General features: G+C 44.2%; 1 protein-coding gene across 1 annotated transcript; it reads left to right on the top strand.

Moving 5' to 3' along the window:
* The first annotated feature begins 4867 nt into the window (after positions 1-4867).
* tmprss3a (transmembrane serine protease 3a) lies at positions 4868-14515 on the top strand. Its single transcript, XM_036545596.1, has 13 exons — positions 4868-4948; positions 5578-5836; positions 6438-6557; positions 7288-7404; positions 7533-7656; positions 8275-8403; positions 8961-9007; positions 9559-9724; positions 10451-10620; positions 10723-10818; positions 11515-11657; positions 11929-12078; positions 14471-14515. Exons 1-13 carry the CDS (start codon positions 4868-4870, stop codon positions 14513-14515), a joined length of 1647 nt encoding a protein of 548 aa, XP_036401489.1.
* Positions 14516-17590: the final 3075 nt, after the last annotated feature.

Consider the following 17590-nt stretch of genomic DNA (forward strand, 5'->3'; position numbering starts at 1 on the left):
CATTGAAACATTTGTAAAACGCCTAAAAACAAGTCCCTGAAAAGCATCTCTTACTTTATTATTTATCATTCTACTGATCTGTCCCTTTACATTCTTTGACTTCCTTAACTGCCCATTCACCTGAAAAATTTGTAATTAGAACTGTAAAGCCACGCAATATATAATAGGAATGAAGAAATCACAACTGTATTACAATTTGGAGCCAGCAATCCCTCAGCGACAAATTTGTAGTGAAGGTTGCGGTGTCGAAGAGGGGTCCTTCCTTGCTAGAATTTGTCGCGCTGTGGAAATCCTCTATCTACATGAAAGCGGCAGCGGCTGACTCAAAGGAGCTGTTTGACGTATTCTGATGAATGAGAGGTTCGTGACGTTATCGGTATTAGGCAGCAGCACGTGTCTCATCAAGACCCTTGTCAATGGAAGGCAAGACAGATGATTTATTTACCTGAAAGACGCTCCAACGCGTTTTACAGTTAATTTGGTGATACATTAAATATGTTAAACAGGAGCAACAAGAACAACAATATTATAGGTATATGACAGCTGGAATGACAGAAATTGGCGTCAAGATGAAAAACAGTGCCGAAAATTAAAGCATATAACCCACAGTAAAAACACAGTACCTTATAATATCTTGCTGGATGTGTACAAATGTCCATAATGGTGTTCGATAATAAGGATATTGGATAATTCCTATAAGTCCTATTTGCAAAAGTAGCCTGGCATTATGCTGAGTATTATGGCCTTTAAATGTATAATCTGTATTAGAATCTGGCCAGGCTGTGATTTGAATTAACTGCTTATTTAATAGCTGTAAATCCACCATGTATTCATTTTTTTTCAGTATGTTTACACTGGTCTGGACGGATATGAGTGTTGAATGCAGAGGTCAGATGTGTGACTCAGGAGTCTCTCCCCATTAGCCCTCGCTGCAGTGACTCACGCAGTCTCTGAGCTGTTTCAGTGGCCTGTTCCAGCAGCATGGCCTAGTAACCTCTCTGAGCATCCAGGTAGTGTTCGTTAGCCAGTGCCCGAATGTTTTCTCTTGGTAGCCATTCACTAAAGTGGAGTCAGTTGTTCCAATTAATTTTCCAATAAATAACATTACACGAAAAAAAAGCATGAATATCAGCACAGATTTGGGGCTGCATGTTGGAGCCCCAGCTGTGCTAATGTACTTGATAATTATAGATATCATCACATGATTTATTAATGTATGACCTTATTGTTGTATTTTAATACATTTTATTCATTAAATTCATTCATTAAATTGCCTGATAAATTGAAAAGAGGAGGTGCATTACATTTTTAACAAGATATATATTGTAAAAACATCGAATTGCTATCACAAAACTAGAGCAGACATCTTAAACAGAATACTGTGATTAATTAGCTAATTAGCTAATTGGTGAACAGGGTGTGCATTGTGAATCTTGCTAGCTGTCATATTTATGGGTCTTAATAGCTAGTCAGCTTATATAGCATGAAGACCTGATGTACACCTTACACATCCACCTACTTTTATTGCACAACTTGCTAAAAACCATGAATAAACCGTGAATCAGTTCAAAAAGTTAAAAAGTAACTAATATCAATGAGCCCCTCACCCATTGTTAGGGAGTTGTTCTAACTGACCAATTCTGGTTGCCATGCTGGTGATGTCAGGTCAGAGAAGTTAATGAGGTGAAGTCTGCCACTTCGTCATTTGCTGTCACGATGAGGTGAGCAGTTCAGATATGTGTTTGCTGTGATGAACACACAGTGAAATAGTCCATCTGTAGTCTTCTCTTTATATAACCTAGAATTAAATTCCTAGCGATCTGTGGGTATGTTGACTTTTGATTCAATCTCTGTGCTCTTAAGAACTTAGTCCAACCATTACTTGTACTGTTTTTGGAAATGTTATAAGTTGGTGAGGAGCAGTGATGCTTTTCAAGTGAGACACAAAGTGCTCTTTTTTGTTGGCTAATGCTCTCTTCCTGCTTCTAACCCTTTAAATGAATGTTGGACACGAAGGAAACACGAGTATGATTCTGAGTGGCAGTGAAGGTTATTTCCCGAGCCCCAGCGTAAGAGATTATAATAATTTCACATGAGGCGCTCAGAGACACTTTCAGGGTGAGAGACAGCAAGGATCTGCCCATTCATCAGTGGGTCGCCATCGGTCCCGAGTTCGCCGTGCAGAGAGCAGACGAGGATGAAATGGGATTGGATGATTCGTTCTGCTCACAGCTGCTGAGTCACTGAATCCTCTTTATCTCCGTAGTCGTGACTGAGAATGGAAGAGGAGGAGGAGGAGGAGGTGGAGGAGGAGGGGATTAAGAGAGAACATGTGCTTGGTTTACTCTACCAAATCGTCCCGGGAATGAGTCATTGTGACCAATTGCCCAAACTTCAGCTCCATCAACTCTCAGCATTCCCTGATTTCTGGGCTAGGTGTGCGCTCTATATTAAAGAGGAAAAAAAACAATCACACAGACACATACAAAAAAATGGATCATAGTGAAGGCTTTACTGTCATTTGGAACAGCGTGCGATCCGGGTGTTTTTTTTCTGTATTTATGAGTTGTGAAACTCACCCTATGGTGATTATTGCAAAAGCATGGTTTGGAAGTAGCTAATGCAGATTGTTGTTGCACGTCTCTGAAACATTGCAGTGATTCTCGGTAGAGCACAGCAATGGCACAGCATCATTGTGAAATTCCGATGAGCTAGATATGGCAATAGAATCAAAACTATACTGCAGAGTCTAATCTCTGTCTTTATTTGCAAGAAATTCTAAACACTTACTATAAGACTCTAGAGTTTACCTATCTGAATTTTCACTGAACTTGAATAGGGTGTTGTGGAGTGACACAATAAATCATAAAAATGCAGTGTTTTATGATTCTTTTGTTTATTTGACTTGTGATGATGACTTAAATCTTTTGATATCAAGCTTGGCTTTCATCAAAAACTCCAAGCCACATTATTCATTCCCTCATTTGAACCAACTTGAACTACAAAGTTTCCAATAAATATTTAGAGACCACATAACATGTTTGAACATTTAAAGGTCTTATATATAGAAATGCATATGGATATATGTGTGCATCCTCTTTGAGCAATTTAACATGTACCTTTTCAGACATTCTGAGACACTCTTAGGCTTCTGGATAACTGCCAGTCTTTATCCCTGGTGGGTTACTAATGGCCCTTCTGTGTTATCCAATGGTCCACTCTGAGAAAACTCCACCTTGTCTCTACCCCGATTCACACCACAAACTCATACTGTCAGTAGGGAGGAGATGAACAGTGATGACAGGGTTTGGGTTTATGTGTTCTTACCTTCTAAAAACCAACCTGCGTTATTTCCTCAGATGGCCAATGAAATGCAGTAATAGAAGGTGTTGCTGACACCTTCTGGCAGGATAGTGTCATTGCATGAAATTGGACTGGAGACTTCAACCCCCCTTGAACTCATTTCTATGTCAGAATCAGAATCAGACTTTACTGACCAAGCATGCTTTTACACATACAATGAATTTGGTTCCAATGTCTCTCTTAGTGCATTCATACAATGATTTTCAAGGTGACAACAACAAATATCATCCAACAAACAACAAGAGTAGTGTAGGACACACACCTGGAATGGCATAAGGATGGAATAAATGAGGTATATAAAAATTAAATATGGTCAGACCCTGTACAATAAGTTACCAGCTACTGCACAATAAGTTAAAGAGTACAGGAGTGCAGGCTGTGGGTCTGTACAACAATTTGTTATAGATAGCTATTGCACTGTGTTATATACAATGCTTGAACTCAGGTGGGATATCATAATGTGGAAGTACTTATTATCTAAAACATACAACACTGCTGTCATCACTGCTGTACCTTCTCATTTCCCCCGAAAGCAATCTGAAGTAATTCAAGAACAAACTGCATGGACGTTACCTGACCTGGGAAGATTACAAACAAGTGCACAGATAACATTCAGGAGCATGCACGCAAACATTCACACACACACACACACACACACACACACACACACACACACACACACACACACACACACACACACACACACACACACACACACACACACACACACACACACACACACACACACACACACACACAAACACATACACATACACATACACATACATACATATTAAATAAGCCATGAATCTCGGTCAGCATGACTCAGGTTAAGAGGAAACAGCACTGATACTGGTTTCTTTTGCACAATCAGTGATGCTCCCAGTACATTGAAAGGGATGTCTTCTGAGCAGATAATGTGGAATACAATAATAATAATAATAATAATAATAATTTTATATAATATAACATGGAATATAAACCTGTATGAAGTATTTTAACCATTTGAGTGGCTTTGGCAGTAAGGGCTAGCCCCCGCTGTGTGGCACCTAGGGCCCCTGTCCAAGCCCCTGTTCAGCTCTGTAACTCTACCTGGGAGATTGGAGGCATGTGGTCACTTGATCTCCCCTTGGAGTGGTGCAGCTCTTCAGCGGTCACCTGCTCAGGTGTCTCTTTGTACCTGAGCGGAGCCGTGACAGCCGCGCAGTCCTGGAGACTCGGCCGGCTTGGTCTGCAGACTCTGCGTGTGTGTGCGAGCACCTCTCCTCTCCTGTCCTGTTCTACAGCAAGCTCTCTCCTCTCCCTCTCCCTCTCCTCTCTTTCCTCTGGTCTCTGTCCGAACCTTCCCCAGAGTCTCCGGTCTGTCTGTGGGGCTTGCCGTGAGGCTGTCGGGGCCCTCTGTCTGCTCCCTCTCCTCCTCTCTCCTGCCTCTCTCGCTCTGATGGCTCAGGACACTGTCTGCCCCTCAGTAATGAGGTTGAAATGAGCACCTGCGGACTGAGCCATGGCGGAGCCTGAGCCGAGCCCTCCCAACACCGAAGAGGAGGCAGCGGCTGCTGAAGTCAGCTCGCCCGCAGAGGAGCAGGTGTGTACACCAGATAACTTGCTGTGGCTGTTTTTAGTTTGGACAGGAATGAGTTTTGCCGTTAATGTATAGTCAACTTAAATGGATACATATTCCATTTCAATGGATGCACTTATGTTCTATTGTGCTGGACGTTGCCCTGGATAAGAGCATCTGCTAAATACATATAATGTAATGTACATATTAAGTACTGTTTAAAAATATAAAATTTAAGGTTGTATATCTTGGGTATGAAACTGCGTATTACTTTGTCTTGTTTTAAAGTGATTTCTTGATTTTCTGATCCTGGTGAGGTACCACTGAAATTTATTTCATACTTGTGTCATTATTGTAATATTTATTTTACTGTAACATATGACTCAGTAAATGTCAGGAATGGGGGCAGGGTTGTAAATGGGTGAACTGGCTAGGGTCACAGCGGTCTATGGACCAGTTTCAAGGACCAGCGATAAGGTGTCAAATATCTCCAGACGAATGTAATTTATTTAAACTCTACTCAGGGTGTAACTAACTCACATATGTAACATCTTCAAGGAATTTAGGAGCCATTTTACGATTCATATCCAGATGGAATGGGTCTGAAGTGGAGACAGTCAGGTTGAAGTCAGTTGTAAACCCTCTCCCTATAGGAGACTGCAAAGGAGGAGCAGGACCCCTCCCGGATTGAGGTGGTGTCAGTGACTGACGAGGACCTGCCGGCTGTCGAGACCCCCAATACCATCAACGTCAGTCCCTTCAGCAGCCCGGACGGCACCCCGCCTCCAGACGACAGTGCCGCCGAACCCGAGAACGCCTCCTCCGCCGAGGCCCAGAACCCCCCTGCGGACCCCCCTCCACCCCCTCCCAGCCCCGGCATGCCTATCACCAAGGTGCAGCCTTTCATCAATGGTACGGAGACCGGGTGCTGGAGCAAATCGAGAGCCTCTCCTCTTGTGAATAGCCCCTGAAGTCTAAGTGAAACACAATGTGGAACTAGCACGGCGCTTGGTGGAGTGCACACCTTCACCACTTTTTACAGTTGTAGCAGGGACCCTAAATTCAAATAATTTCTTGTTTGTTCCAAAGGTTTATCCAAATTCAACCACGGCTTTTTCAGCTAGTTCACAGACAGATTTACATCTATGCAGACAGATAGACAGACGGATGCAAAAGGATGATCACACAACCTCTGTTCCACTGACCAGCAGTGGCAGAAGTAATTAGCTCTCTTTATATATGATATATCTATCTACCCTCCTTTCTATATGTCCAAGATCCTATTACATATTTCCTGTAATATATATTTCCTACATTCTAGCACTAACTGGGTTTGGTTTTAAGTTTTGTAAGATTATGGCTTGCTTGTAACAATAACAACAACAGTAACAATAACAACAACAACAGGATTTCTAGGGGAAGCAGTGGTCAGATTTGTCTCATTGACAGATGTATAGTGCTTCACCTCAAGCTTCTCCATCCCCCTCCGTTCTCTCTCACTGCGCCTCCACAGAGGACGACTTCGCCGAGGAGAAGACGTTACGCGGCCGGCTGCTGGCGCGCAGGATGGAGCTGCTGATTGCCGCGTGCGTGGCGGTGGCACTCATCCTCTCCATCGGCATCGGGGTGGGAGGTGAGCGCCATGCATTCGTAATGAGCCGATATAGAAGGAACCACCGCGGTCGCGTTAATATTTAATGGCCCATATCCAGTTATGCGATTGGGGAGGAGGAGGCTCAGTTTGTGAAGTTTGCCGAGGATGTGTGTGGGGAACTCGGGTTGCGTTCGGTCCAGCGTTGGGCCGGCGTTGGGCCGGTGTCCTGTTATGTCGTTAACGTGGCATTGACATAGGTTCTGGGAAATAGTGAGGTCATCTGGCAGCCATGAATCACAAAGAGGTTGTTGAAAGTTGGAATCATCCAAGATAAATTCAAAAACAGGACTCTGCAATGAAAAATGGTGTGTGTGTGTGTGTGTGTGTGTGTGTGTCTGTGCTTGTTCATTTCTCTGTAGTGGAAGAAGAAAAGAAAGTGTGTTCAAAGTGAACCTGTTCAAATTGTGTGCATGCGTGTGTGTATGTGTGTGTGTGTGTGTGTGTTTGTGTAATTGTGTGTGCGAGTGAGTGTGTGTGTGTGCGTGTGTGAGTGTGTTTGTGTGTTTGTGTAATTGTGTGTGCGAGTGAGTGTGTGTGTGCGCGTGTGCGTGTGTGTGCTTGTGTGTGTGTGTGTGTGTGTGTGTGTGTGTGTGTTTATTTGTGTAATTGTGTGTGCGAGTGAATGTGTGTGTGTATGTTTAAATGTGTGTGCGTGTGAGTGTGTGCATTTGAATGCGCAGTTTAATTTCCTCGGCTCCTCTCTCCACAGTGGGTCTGAGCTGCGCTGGAAAGTTCCGCTGCGGTTCATCCTCCCGCTGCATCAGCCGCTCGGCGCTGTGCGACGGTGTGATCGACTGCGAACGCGGCGAGGACGAGCTGCGCTGCGGTGAGAAAGAGCCTGACCTCGCCGTCCCTCTCAGAACGCACTCTGACCAAACACATAAACGACTCCCCCTCTCACCCACCCACCCGTCTACCTCCCTGACTTTCCCTGTCCGTCTGTCTGTCCCTCAGTGCGCCTCATTGGGAAGAGCTCCGTGCTCCAGGTCCTCAGCGAGGGCGTGTGGCGGACCGTGTGCTCGGAGGACTGGAGCCCAGTCCTGGGAAACTCTGCCTGCAAGCAGCTGGGATACTCCAGGTGCCAGAGCTCGTGATCATTCACTGTCCCGTTATCTCACGATTACCCAGCATGCACCTCCCAGTTCTGACAGGGGGAGCTGATGGGTCTCTCTTCCCCGAGGCCACATTAACTGCAGTGTGACTCTTATAATCAGCCCTGACAGTAAAAGCGGTGGGTAATCATTATCACACGCTCTCAGTATGAGCAAGTGTGTCACGACATTCAAAATCATGCTGTACACTAATGGCTTTTAAAAGCCGCGTTGTAATGTGCACCGTGTTTCATTATGTCGTATGTCCATTGCCAACTATTTCAGGAATCAGAGATTATTTCTTGCTAACCAGTGAAGTGAGATTATACTCTTGTTGAAGCCCCTTCCACCCAGGCCCCTCCTCTAGTCCCCTGTATAAATGTTGTTGGAGGGTGTGTCTGCCAGAGCTGGTATACCTACTTTTTCATGGTACAGCTCTTTTTTCAGGTTTTGTCAGTGAAAATGTGTGCGTGTGCGTGTGTGTGTGTGTGTGCGTGTGTGTGTGTGTGTGCGTGTGTGTGTGTGTGTGTGTGTGTGTGCTACAGCTGTCTCTGCACCCCTTCACTATCTGCAGTAAATCCATGATCTCTCTCCCCCTCCCACAGCTATGTGAACTCCAGTTCCCTCCCCCTCTCCTCCATTGAGCAGGACTTCCAGAAAGACCTGGTGTCCATCAACCTGAGCCAGCCAGGCTCCCAGCAGGCCATCAAAATCCACAACTCCACCAACCTCAGGTGGGTCGGCAGCCCGGGAGCATGCATGTGTTTGTCAGGAACATTTCAGCTGGAACCACTCCAACAGCAAGAGACCCCGCCCTCAGATGAGCCCATACACACCTTCAGCTGGAGGAGGCTGACCTGTCAGGAAGATGACTTACGCGGAGTACTTGGGTCAAAGGTCATGTAGTCACAGCATCTCATGTTATAACCAGGCAACATTAACACATGTTCCTTTTCAGAGGTTTCAGGTTTCAGGATGTGATTCATCCTTGATCCACGTAATCTACATTCATTGCTTGAACACCAGTTTTTCCACAAAAAAATGTAATTCTACAGTTCAAACGCACAAGCGTATTTTGATTTTCCTTTCCATTTACATTCACACCTTGGCAGAGGAACTTTTGTGTGAGAAACACACACACACACACACTCACACACACACTCACATACACACTCATATATAGTGTATGACACAGACAACAGAAGTAAATCGTTCTGGGTACAGGTAACTTGCTATCTGTTGAGCTTCTCACCATTAATTCTGCTTTTCTTTCCGTGGTGTGCCCCTGCAGTAAGACAGAGTGCAGTTCGGGGAAAGTGACAACACTCAAGTGTCTAGGTGAGTGGCACATGAATCATCAGAACTGTCCAATGCAGGCTCAATCCCACATGTGGCTGTTGGTGTTAGGGTAGAGGAAACATCTGACAGTTTGCAAACGTAAGGCAGTCATGGTAAATTTGAAGATTGTTTTGTGTCGATTGCAATCCAGCCTCAGTGTAGCTCATTCATTTCAGCTCTGTCTATCAGATTTATGACTATGGAGATATGAATATTTCTTTTTGCTGACAGTGTAATATGCTTTGTATGATCAAAGTCAGAGATAAGCACTTTACCGTGATTTATTTTCTCTGGTTGTTCTGAGGTTGGGGTTTCTGCACAAAGGTTCAGGTTTGGTTGTGTGCGCGTATGTATATGGTCATGTGTGTTTCTGTGTGTGTGTGAGACCATGTGACTCTGTTAGTGTGTGTCAGTTTGCGTGTTTCCGTATCTGACCCTGTCACTGTGTGAGGGGGGTGAACATTGTATGTATGTCTGTGTTTGTGCGCACCTGTGTGTCTATGAGTGTTTGTCTCCTGCCTCTGAGAGCCTGTGTGGTCCTCCCTCTGCAGAGTGCGGCATCAGGCCGCGGTTCACGGCCCGCATTGTGGGGGGGAACCTCTCCAGGCCGGGCCAGTTCCCCTGGCAGGTGAGCCTGCACTACCACAGAGAGCACCTCTGCGGGGGCTCCATTGTGTCGCAGCGCTGGGTCCTCACTGCAGCCCACTGCGTCTATGGGTGAGTTTGCCTCACACACGCGCAGATTCATGCGCACACACACACGTGCGTACACACACACACACACACTCACACACATGCACACATACACACGCACACACACGCAGGGGAGCGCACATGCACACACACTCAAACAAACATACACTGTAGATAGCAGCTGAGGTGCCTATTTCCCACAAATCAACCAAATAAACCAGTATTTACAATGAGTATGTGTCTCCCTGAATCGTTTACAAAGAGTCTCGTGCTGCTTTTCCATTGCAGAGCTGGAACCTGACTGACCTGCTTAGTTCATATTCAGAATGGATTTATTCATTTTTGTCATGCTGGCCTGTTAGTTTGTTACTCACTGTTACTGGTGCTGGCCTACTCACAAGGGAGTTATGAGTGGAGTTTGCAAGCTGTGTAACTTTCTGCTTCTTTTGGTGTCAGTCCTTAAACCTGAGATGCCCCACTCAGAGGGGAGAAAGGAGAAAATCAGAGCAAAACAACTGCTAAACATATGTTTGGCTTCTAGTTTTTCAGATGAAGCTCAGTCAGTCATCTGGCTCTGGCTAGCATTCAGTGTTAACATCGTGGGCTACAGCTCTGGTTGTGGACAACTCCATGAAAAACAGTTGTGTTATAGCAAGCCCTCCAGTTTTGACTCGCTAGCCTGTCTCCACCTCCACAGGTGGAAAAGGGGTATTATGTTCGCAAATGTGTGATTGGTCAGTGGGTCCCCAGGTTTGAGGACCCATCGCTGTGGGCAGTGCTTGTGGGATTGATTGAGCAGCCAGTCAATGGGGCGCAGTATCTTGCCGTGGAGAAGATCTTCTACCACAGCCGCTACAGATCGAAGGGCTTGGACTATGACATCGCCCTCATGAAGCTGGCGGAGCCACTCACTTTTGATGGTAGTCTTTTTCCTTCATCTCTCTCAAAGGCCTGAAGTTCTCTTTCCCAGGTGTTGCTGGGAAATGTAAGGTGATCTGACTCTGCTCAGCTGTCCCGCTTAGGTCTCGTGGAGCCCATCTGCCTCCCCAACTTTGAGGAGAAGTATGAGGATGGGAAGATGTGCTGGATATCCGGGTGGGGGGCCACATCAGACGGGGGTGAGTCTGGGGGTGGAGTAAGGTGGGGTGGCACCAAGGATTGACTGCCATTGACCATAAATGTCACTCTAGACTGTGGAGTATATGAATATAAATTAAGTATAACACATTGATGAACACTGCTAGTGGACAGTAATGTTAGATGGCATATCTGTATGAATTCACACAATCACTAAGCATTGTATTCCTGAATTTCAAAACTGATTATTAAAGAGGGTGTTTAATTAACATACACATTACACAAATTATTTGCACAGGTCTCTGGCAAAGAGAAAAGTCAAATGTCTGCTGTATATCTATGGCCTGAAAAGAAATTTTTTCAGATGAAAATTAGCACTTCTGTTTGTACTAGTAATCTTGCTAAGCTGTTCTACAATGCTCTGTCCCAGTCTTCACAAGCAGTGCTCCTTGAAGCCCTTTGCAGAAAACACTGTGCTGTATGCATTTGAAAGCCATACCACTGACTAACACAGGAGAGAATGAGATCCCTGTTCCTGCTGGGAAGACCCAAATGCTTAAGCTTCTTCCCTGTCCCAACCTGTAGCCATTTCCCCAGGCTGAGTTAACTGCTGAGTAGAGTGCAGGCCCTCATTCCGTCTCTCTTATGCGGATTTGTTCTGTCATGGACTGAATGCAAAGCTGTCTGTTGCTGCTCTAACCACGAGGCCCTGTCTTTTGTTGAATGTCTCTGGTCAGGTGAGCCTAGCGTGTCCCTGTACTCCGCCCGGGTCCCACTGATCTCCACCAAGACCTGCAGTCAGCCAGGGGTGTACCAGGGCTTCATCTCTCCCTGGATGATCTGTGCTGGATACCTGGAGGGGGGCACTGACTCATGCCAGGTACCAGAAAGTGTGAAGTCATGGGGGGTGGGAAGGTGGGGGTGTGAGATACAAGTCCTCCAGAAGCTGGAAGAACACATTCAACTCCCTCAAAATTCTTAGCTGCAAAATCTTCATTTGTACTGCATTCACAGGTAGTGAAAGTTACTAAGCATGTTATTGCCTGTATATGAGGTATTACTGTTAATACATGTACCACAGTGTATGCCAGGTATTAGTATTACTACCTGTACCTCTATGATTTCTTACCAGCCTATGTTCTGCCTCCCAGGGGGACAGTGGGGGCCCCTTGGCCTGTGAAGACTCAGTATGGAAGCTGGTGGGGGCCACAAGTTGGGGCCAGGGCTGCGCAGAGAGGAACAAGCCCGGCGTCTACACCCGCATCACCCAGGCCCTCGACTGGATCTACGAGCAGATGGAGGTGTGTGGCCACGGGGAGCGGTGGGACGAGGCTGAAGGGGTTTAGATGAGGGAATGGGAGGGGGGCAGGGGCAGGAGCGGAAGCAGGAGGGGGGCAGGGGTCTTTTCACAAACTGCCTGACCGAGAGATGAAGGCCTGCGGACTTTCTGTAACAGGTCCACTGTGCCTCAGCCAGCGTACGGGCGCATCGTCCGCGGGCTGCCAGGAACACATAATAAAGCAACACGATGACTCTAAAGGAAACATAATGCCCTCAGTGTTTGGGACAGAGCAGATGGCATGAAGAACCCTGACTGCCCCGGGTGAGAGGGACACAGAGAGCAGAAGAGAGAAAGAGAGTGAGAATGAATGGATGAATGGATGAATGAACGAAGGAGTGAATGAATTCATGAATGAATACGTATCTCTTCAGCGCGGCGGCTCACAGAAGCGTTGCGGGGAGTTATTAATGAGAGTCGGTGGCAAGGCAGCTGTTTGGGAAAGAGAGCTGGACGCCTGCCCTTCTCCTTTCCCTTCCCAGCTGTCTCCCTAATCACTGATGCGCTGATGTATGACTGACAGGTGTGCCTCAGTCATTCCCCTCTCCTCCTCCTCCAATCATCTGTGGCCGTGTGGCATCAGTCAGCCCATGTCACGATACTGTCCTCTAGTGGTCAGAGTGCTGGCACTCTGGCAGCAAGCATTAGAGCTCTGTCTGGGATTCTTGGGACCATATCTGCCATATCTGTATCATTTTGTCTCGTTTGAAAAGAACCAGCTGGCCAAAATGGGCACCAAAGTTATTCAAGAGTATCCCAAATAATCTTATGAACCAACTGCTCATAAATATTTGAACCTGCGCATGTTCTTGAATATTTTACCCTGTAGTGTTTTTGTGGGTGAAGGACATCTTATAAGTAATCAATTGTAAAATGACCACCAAAAACATTTCTAAATTGAAAGCTTAATCTTGTTATTCACTAGAGAGTCTGAAATAAAGAGAAAAATAATGAAAAAAAAAAATCTATCAGCCGTTTCTAAACAGTGAGCAGGGGAATCATGATGCATGATACATGGGAATGTGTACACGGAAACAAGGGCAGTACTGTAGAGTAGTGGTAAGGAGCATTGCTTATTATTGAAAGGGTTCAATTCCCAGCTGGGGTCACTGCTGTTGTTCCCTTGGGCAAGGTACTTAACCCACAACTGCCTTGGTAAATATCCAGCAGTATAAAAAGGTAAAATTGTAACCTCTATAAGTCCTTCAGGTTAAGAGTGTCTGCTAAATGACAAAAATGTAATGTAATGGGAAGTTGTCACGCCTGTCACCACACAAGCAGACAGCTAATTGCATCTCCACATAATCTCACTGAGAAGCAGCTTTTCTGCTGTGAGGGATGTTGTCCTCATGGTAGCAGTGGGAGAGAAAGAGCCCATTTGTACAGACAAGCAGTCTACTGTCATCCTGTACTAAACCTTACTGCTGTGGAGAGCTGGCGGCAGCCGGGCACCAAGCCAAGCGGAGGGGTGCGCGGACATGGGACGCAAAAACTGCCATGTTTAAACTCTCATGGTGTCCCTCGCACCCCACCTGACGCAGTCAATCATGTGTGAGTGAGACGTATCAAAGCTCTTTAGAAACATGGCATGGCATGGCTTCTTAGCAAACAATCTGAAGAGAAAGTGATACTGGCAAATAATTGAAAAGAAAAAAAAAAACATTTGACTTTTAGAAGTTAATTTCTGATTTGTCATATGGGTAGTTGCCTCAGACATGGGCAATTGATTGCTGCCAATGCCAGTAAGATACCACTAGCTATCTTTTCCCAAGTGGCAGTGTGTAAACTGTGACCAGAACTTTGTGGGAGGACTGCTTTTCTACATTTTCTGTGTATGTAAACACACAGAGAGATTTCATGAACACTGTTATGGGTGGAGCTACCACAAGCCGTCAATCATATAAACCGGTCGAATGACCCTGCCCTCCATTCCAAACATTGTGATTGGTTCAGAAAAGTGAGTCACAGCTAACACATGATGAATCTACTTATCCTGAGGCCCATGAAGCTTAAATCTCCCATCACTCTTTCATGAGTCTGACTTAATCTTTGTATCATCACTTTCAATGGCTCTTGTGGTGTTATGATTTTGCATGCTCCATCATACGATGCAGCCAGCAATTAAACTGGTTATTCCAGCACAAATTAAAAACCACAAAACCCAATTCAGTAACATTAGCCAGTTATACTTTGAACATTTTCTGCCTTCCGGAATGCAAATTGACTGCTGATACCATCAGGTTTTGTGAGGATTGATTACTGAACCACTATCTGTTTGAGTCTAACCACAGTTAAAAAGTATAATTTTTAAGTATGAAAACTCTCATCCTGAGCTCATTTCTCTTTTTCCCCAGAGAGAAGAGACACAGGACTACTCCACGATCAGTACGGATAACTAAGTGTATTTGTACATATATTTATTTTTTACAAAGCTGTTTTATTTTTTATCTAATCATTTTGCCATGTTGTATTTGTAAATATGCAATGTGCTCGACAGATGGTGCTTGCTAGCCGATTCTGTTCTCTCCCTTAAAGGGTCTCCTGTATACATGTGCAAGCTGCAGATACAGTAGATCTGCAAAGATGTACTTAAGTGACATAGCTGGATATTTCCTCCTGTTCACCAAACGCATTTGCTAGTCCATATACTATGAAGATCAGTGGATCATGGCCGGATGCAATCTAGACCTGACCAAGATAAATCTGTCCGAAGTCTCAAAGTTGATATGTGATTATGTATATTTTCCAAATGAATATGCGGAAAATGTATAATTTATTACCCATTAACACTATTGTCATTGATCCGAAGTGCATGTAATTCTTGCATTTAAAATGATAGGCACTGAGGTGATTTAGAGAAATTGTGGCAAGAGTCCATTGGAGTTGTATAATTTGCAAACAAACTGAGAAATGATATCTGAGAATTCAATCTAATCTCTCTGGCACTAAATACTGAGTAACAGATTTCAAGAAGTATTACATATTTTTTGCTCCTAGGCATCATATTGTGTTTGGAATTCACTGAAAAATTAAATATAAATGAATATTTTCAAATTACAAAGAACAATAAATCACCATAGTAAGCAGACTGACTGCATACCCCCATCACCAGAATTACCAAAGCTGCAAAAGAAGCATTCAGAGTCTGAGGTTAGGTATAGTTTATTCCAAAATAGAAAGCTCTAAGGCAAACAGTTAGCAAGTGACCAGAGGGGAAAAAACGAGAGATAGCTAAAAGCAACAGAACTGGACACATACAAATTTGTGGGAGCTCTGAAGAGCCTCATATTCATGGAGCCATTTATTTCTACTGTCTGAAATGGCATCACAAGACCAGGCAAAGTAAAAGCACATGAAAAGTATAAAAAGCACATGTAGGAAATATATATATAATATATGGCCCTAATTTATGTAGTGATTTTTTAGGACAGTTCATATGGTTTGCTGTTGCCAGTTTTCTTTTAGCTTTTTTCCTCAACAGCACACAAACACATTTTAGAGAAGCTTTTGACTGGTTAGCGGCACCCTTGTGTGGCTAGGTTAAGAGCTGCTTAAAGCACATGGAAGGTTCACTTTGTGATTCCATAAATCGTTCACGAGCATCGCGGCTGTGGAGGTTTAAATAAAACGACCACCAGATGCATCTTTGAGCCCCTCGCGAACAGAGGCTAAGGTACTGCGATATCCTGTTCCAGCCTGTTCCGTTATCAATTTGTTCTGGTTTTTTTGTAGTAATTTACTCGTTCATGTATATAAATAAAAACTACCGTGTGCAATGTACCCTTTATTTTTTGGAAGGTTATTGGTCTTTGTCCTTTTGTGATTGCAGATCTACTCATCACTCTGTCTGCTTCGGCCTTTCCCCCTGGCTGTGTTTTGTGGGGGGTGAGACACATAGACAGTGACGAACACTCTAGGGTACAAGTGTATGTTTGCGCTGGTAACAGAGAACAACACCTTTCCTCCCCTACCATACCCACCGCGGTAAAAGTTATGGTGCAGTTTTACGTTCGCGTGAGGTTGTGGAGACAAGACTATGTCCTGGTCTTCAGACTCACTCCATTACCACTAAGGTACAAAATGTAACAATCAGTCATTTTTTTTTCACTTTACTATCTTCATCAGAAATATCATTCTGTATAATCTGAACACATACAAGTAAGGTTTCCTGTGCTTCTGGACTAGTTTATCATACAAAACGTAAGGCCTTATTAAAACCAATTTACATATCAATATTTGAACCTTTGAAACCTTCTTTTTTGGTGTTTGTAAAAAAAGAATTCCACCAGGCCCTGAAAAACAGGGCAGATGTCTTTTAATAATGAATCTATACATAAATACTCCTTACAAAAAAAAAAACAAAAACAAAGAAAAAAACATCACAAAACAAAAATCAAAGCCACACCCATTATTTTTCATGTTCATATAAAAAATAACTTCTTCTGCGGTTGGCCTCGTAAGCTGGACTCCGCATGGGCGCAGCCGGTCAAACACAGACATGCCTAGTGAGGGAAATCAGCACCCCAAAGGAGAGGTGGGGGAAAAGTCATCCCACGTGTATTCGCCGACCTTAAAACATGTTTAAGGCTGTTTAACGCTTCTGTTTTAGTTTTCTTTTTTCTCATGAAGCTTACTGTATAATACAAAAAAGTGCACTCTTCTAGAACTACATGTAAAAAAAAAGACAGTTTCTGAAATGAAACTTCTGACACACAGAGCACTCTTTGTGTGCGTGCCAAAACACAACGGGTGCTCCTGTGTGTCCTTGTGGTTGTGCTCGGTGTGTGTGTGTGTGTGTGTGTGTGTCACTTTATGAGAGTGTGCGTATACAAGGTCATCAACCCTTACAGAAACGTCCTACAGGACAGCAGGATTTGGCCTATTCACATAAGGCGCAGGTATCCAGATTTCTCTCAGTATCTTTTATATTGCTATAAAAATACCTTTTTTAAATGTTACTTCCTGTTCCTGGTCCTTTTGGCAATGCTACAGACAGCTAATCCTGTCTCCACTTGCATGACCACAGTCACATTTTCCCAGCATTAGTAACAGAAAGCTTATGAGGCCAATATTACCACATTACCAACCTCTGAATGATTCTGGTTTGAAAGGGGCAAGCAATAACACCAAGAGTAATTTAAACAGGCCCCGCAGTTTCAATCAGAGTACACTTGACCTAGCATTACAACAAGACTGTAAATTTTTAAATATTTTCATTTGACAGTAAAACCCAACATGGGCTTTTGTTTTTTTTTTTAGAGCACGACATTAGCTAGTTTTTCTTCCACTGCAAAAAAAGCATTCTTATGCAGCAGTTTGCCTTCCCTACAGGGAAAAAGCCTGTCCTGTACAATGTTTTTGTAAAGAGTGGTTTGCACTGATGTGTATATCTCAAGCAGTATGTCAACTAATACGTGTTTCAGTGGGCGTGGTGTATGTGTCCTCATGTGGGCCTCAGTGCACATGCTGTGTGT

Source organism: Megalops cyprinoides, chromosome 14 (genome assembly GCF_013368585.1).
Source record: "Megalops cyprinoides isolate fMegCyp1 chromosome 14, fMegCyp1.pri, whole genome shotgun sequence".
NCBI classification, from domain to species: Eukaryota; Metazoa; Chordata; class Actinopteri; order Elopiformes; family Megalopidae; genus Megalops; species Megalops cyprinoides.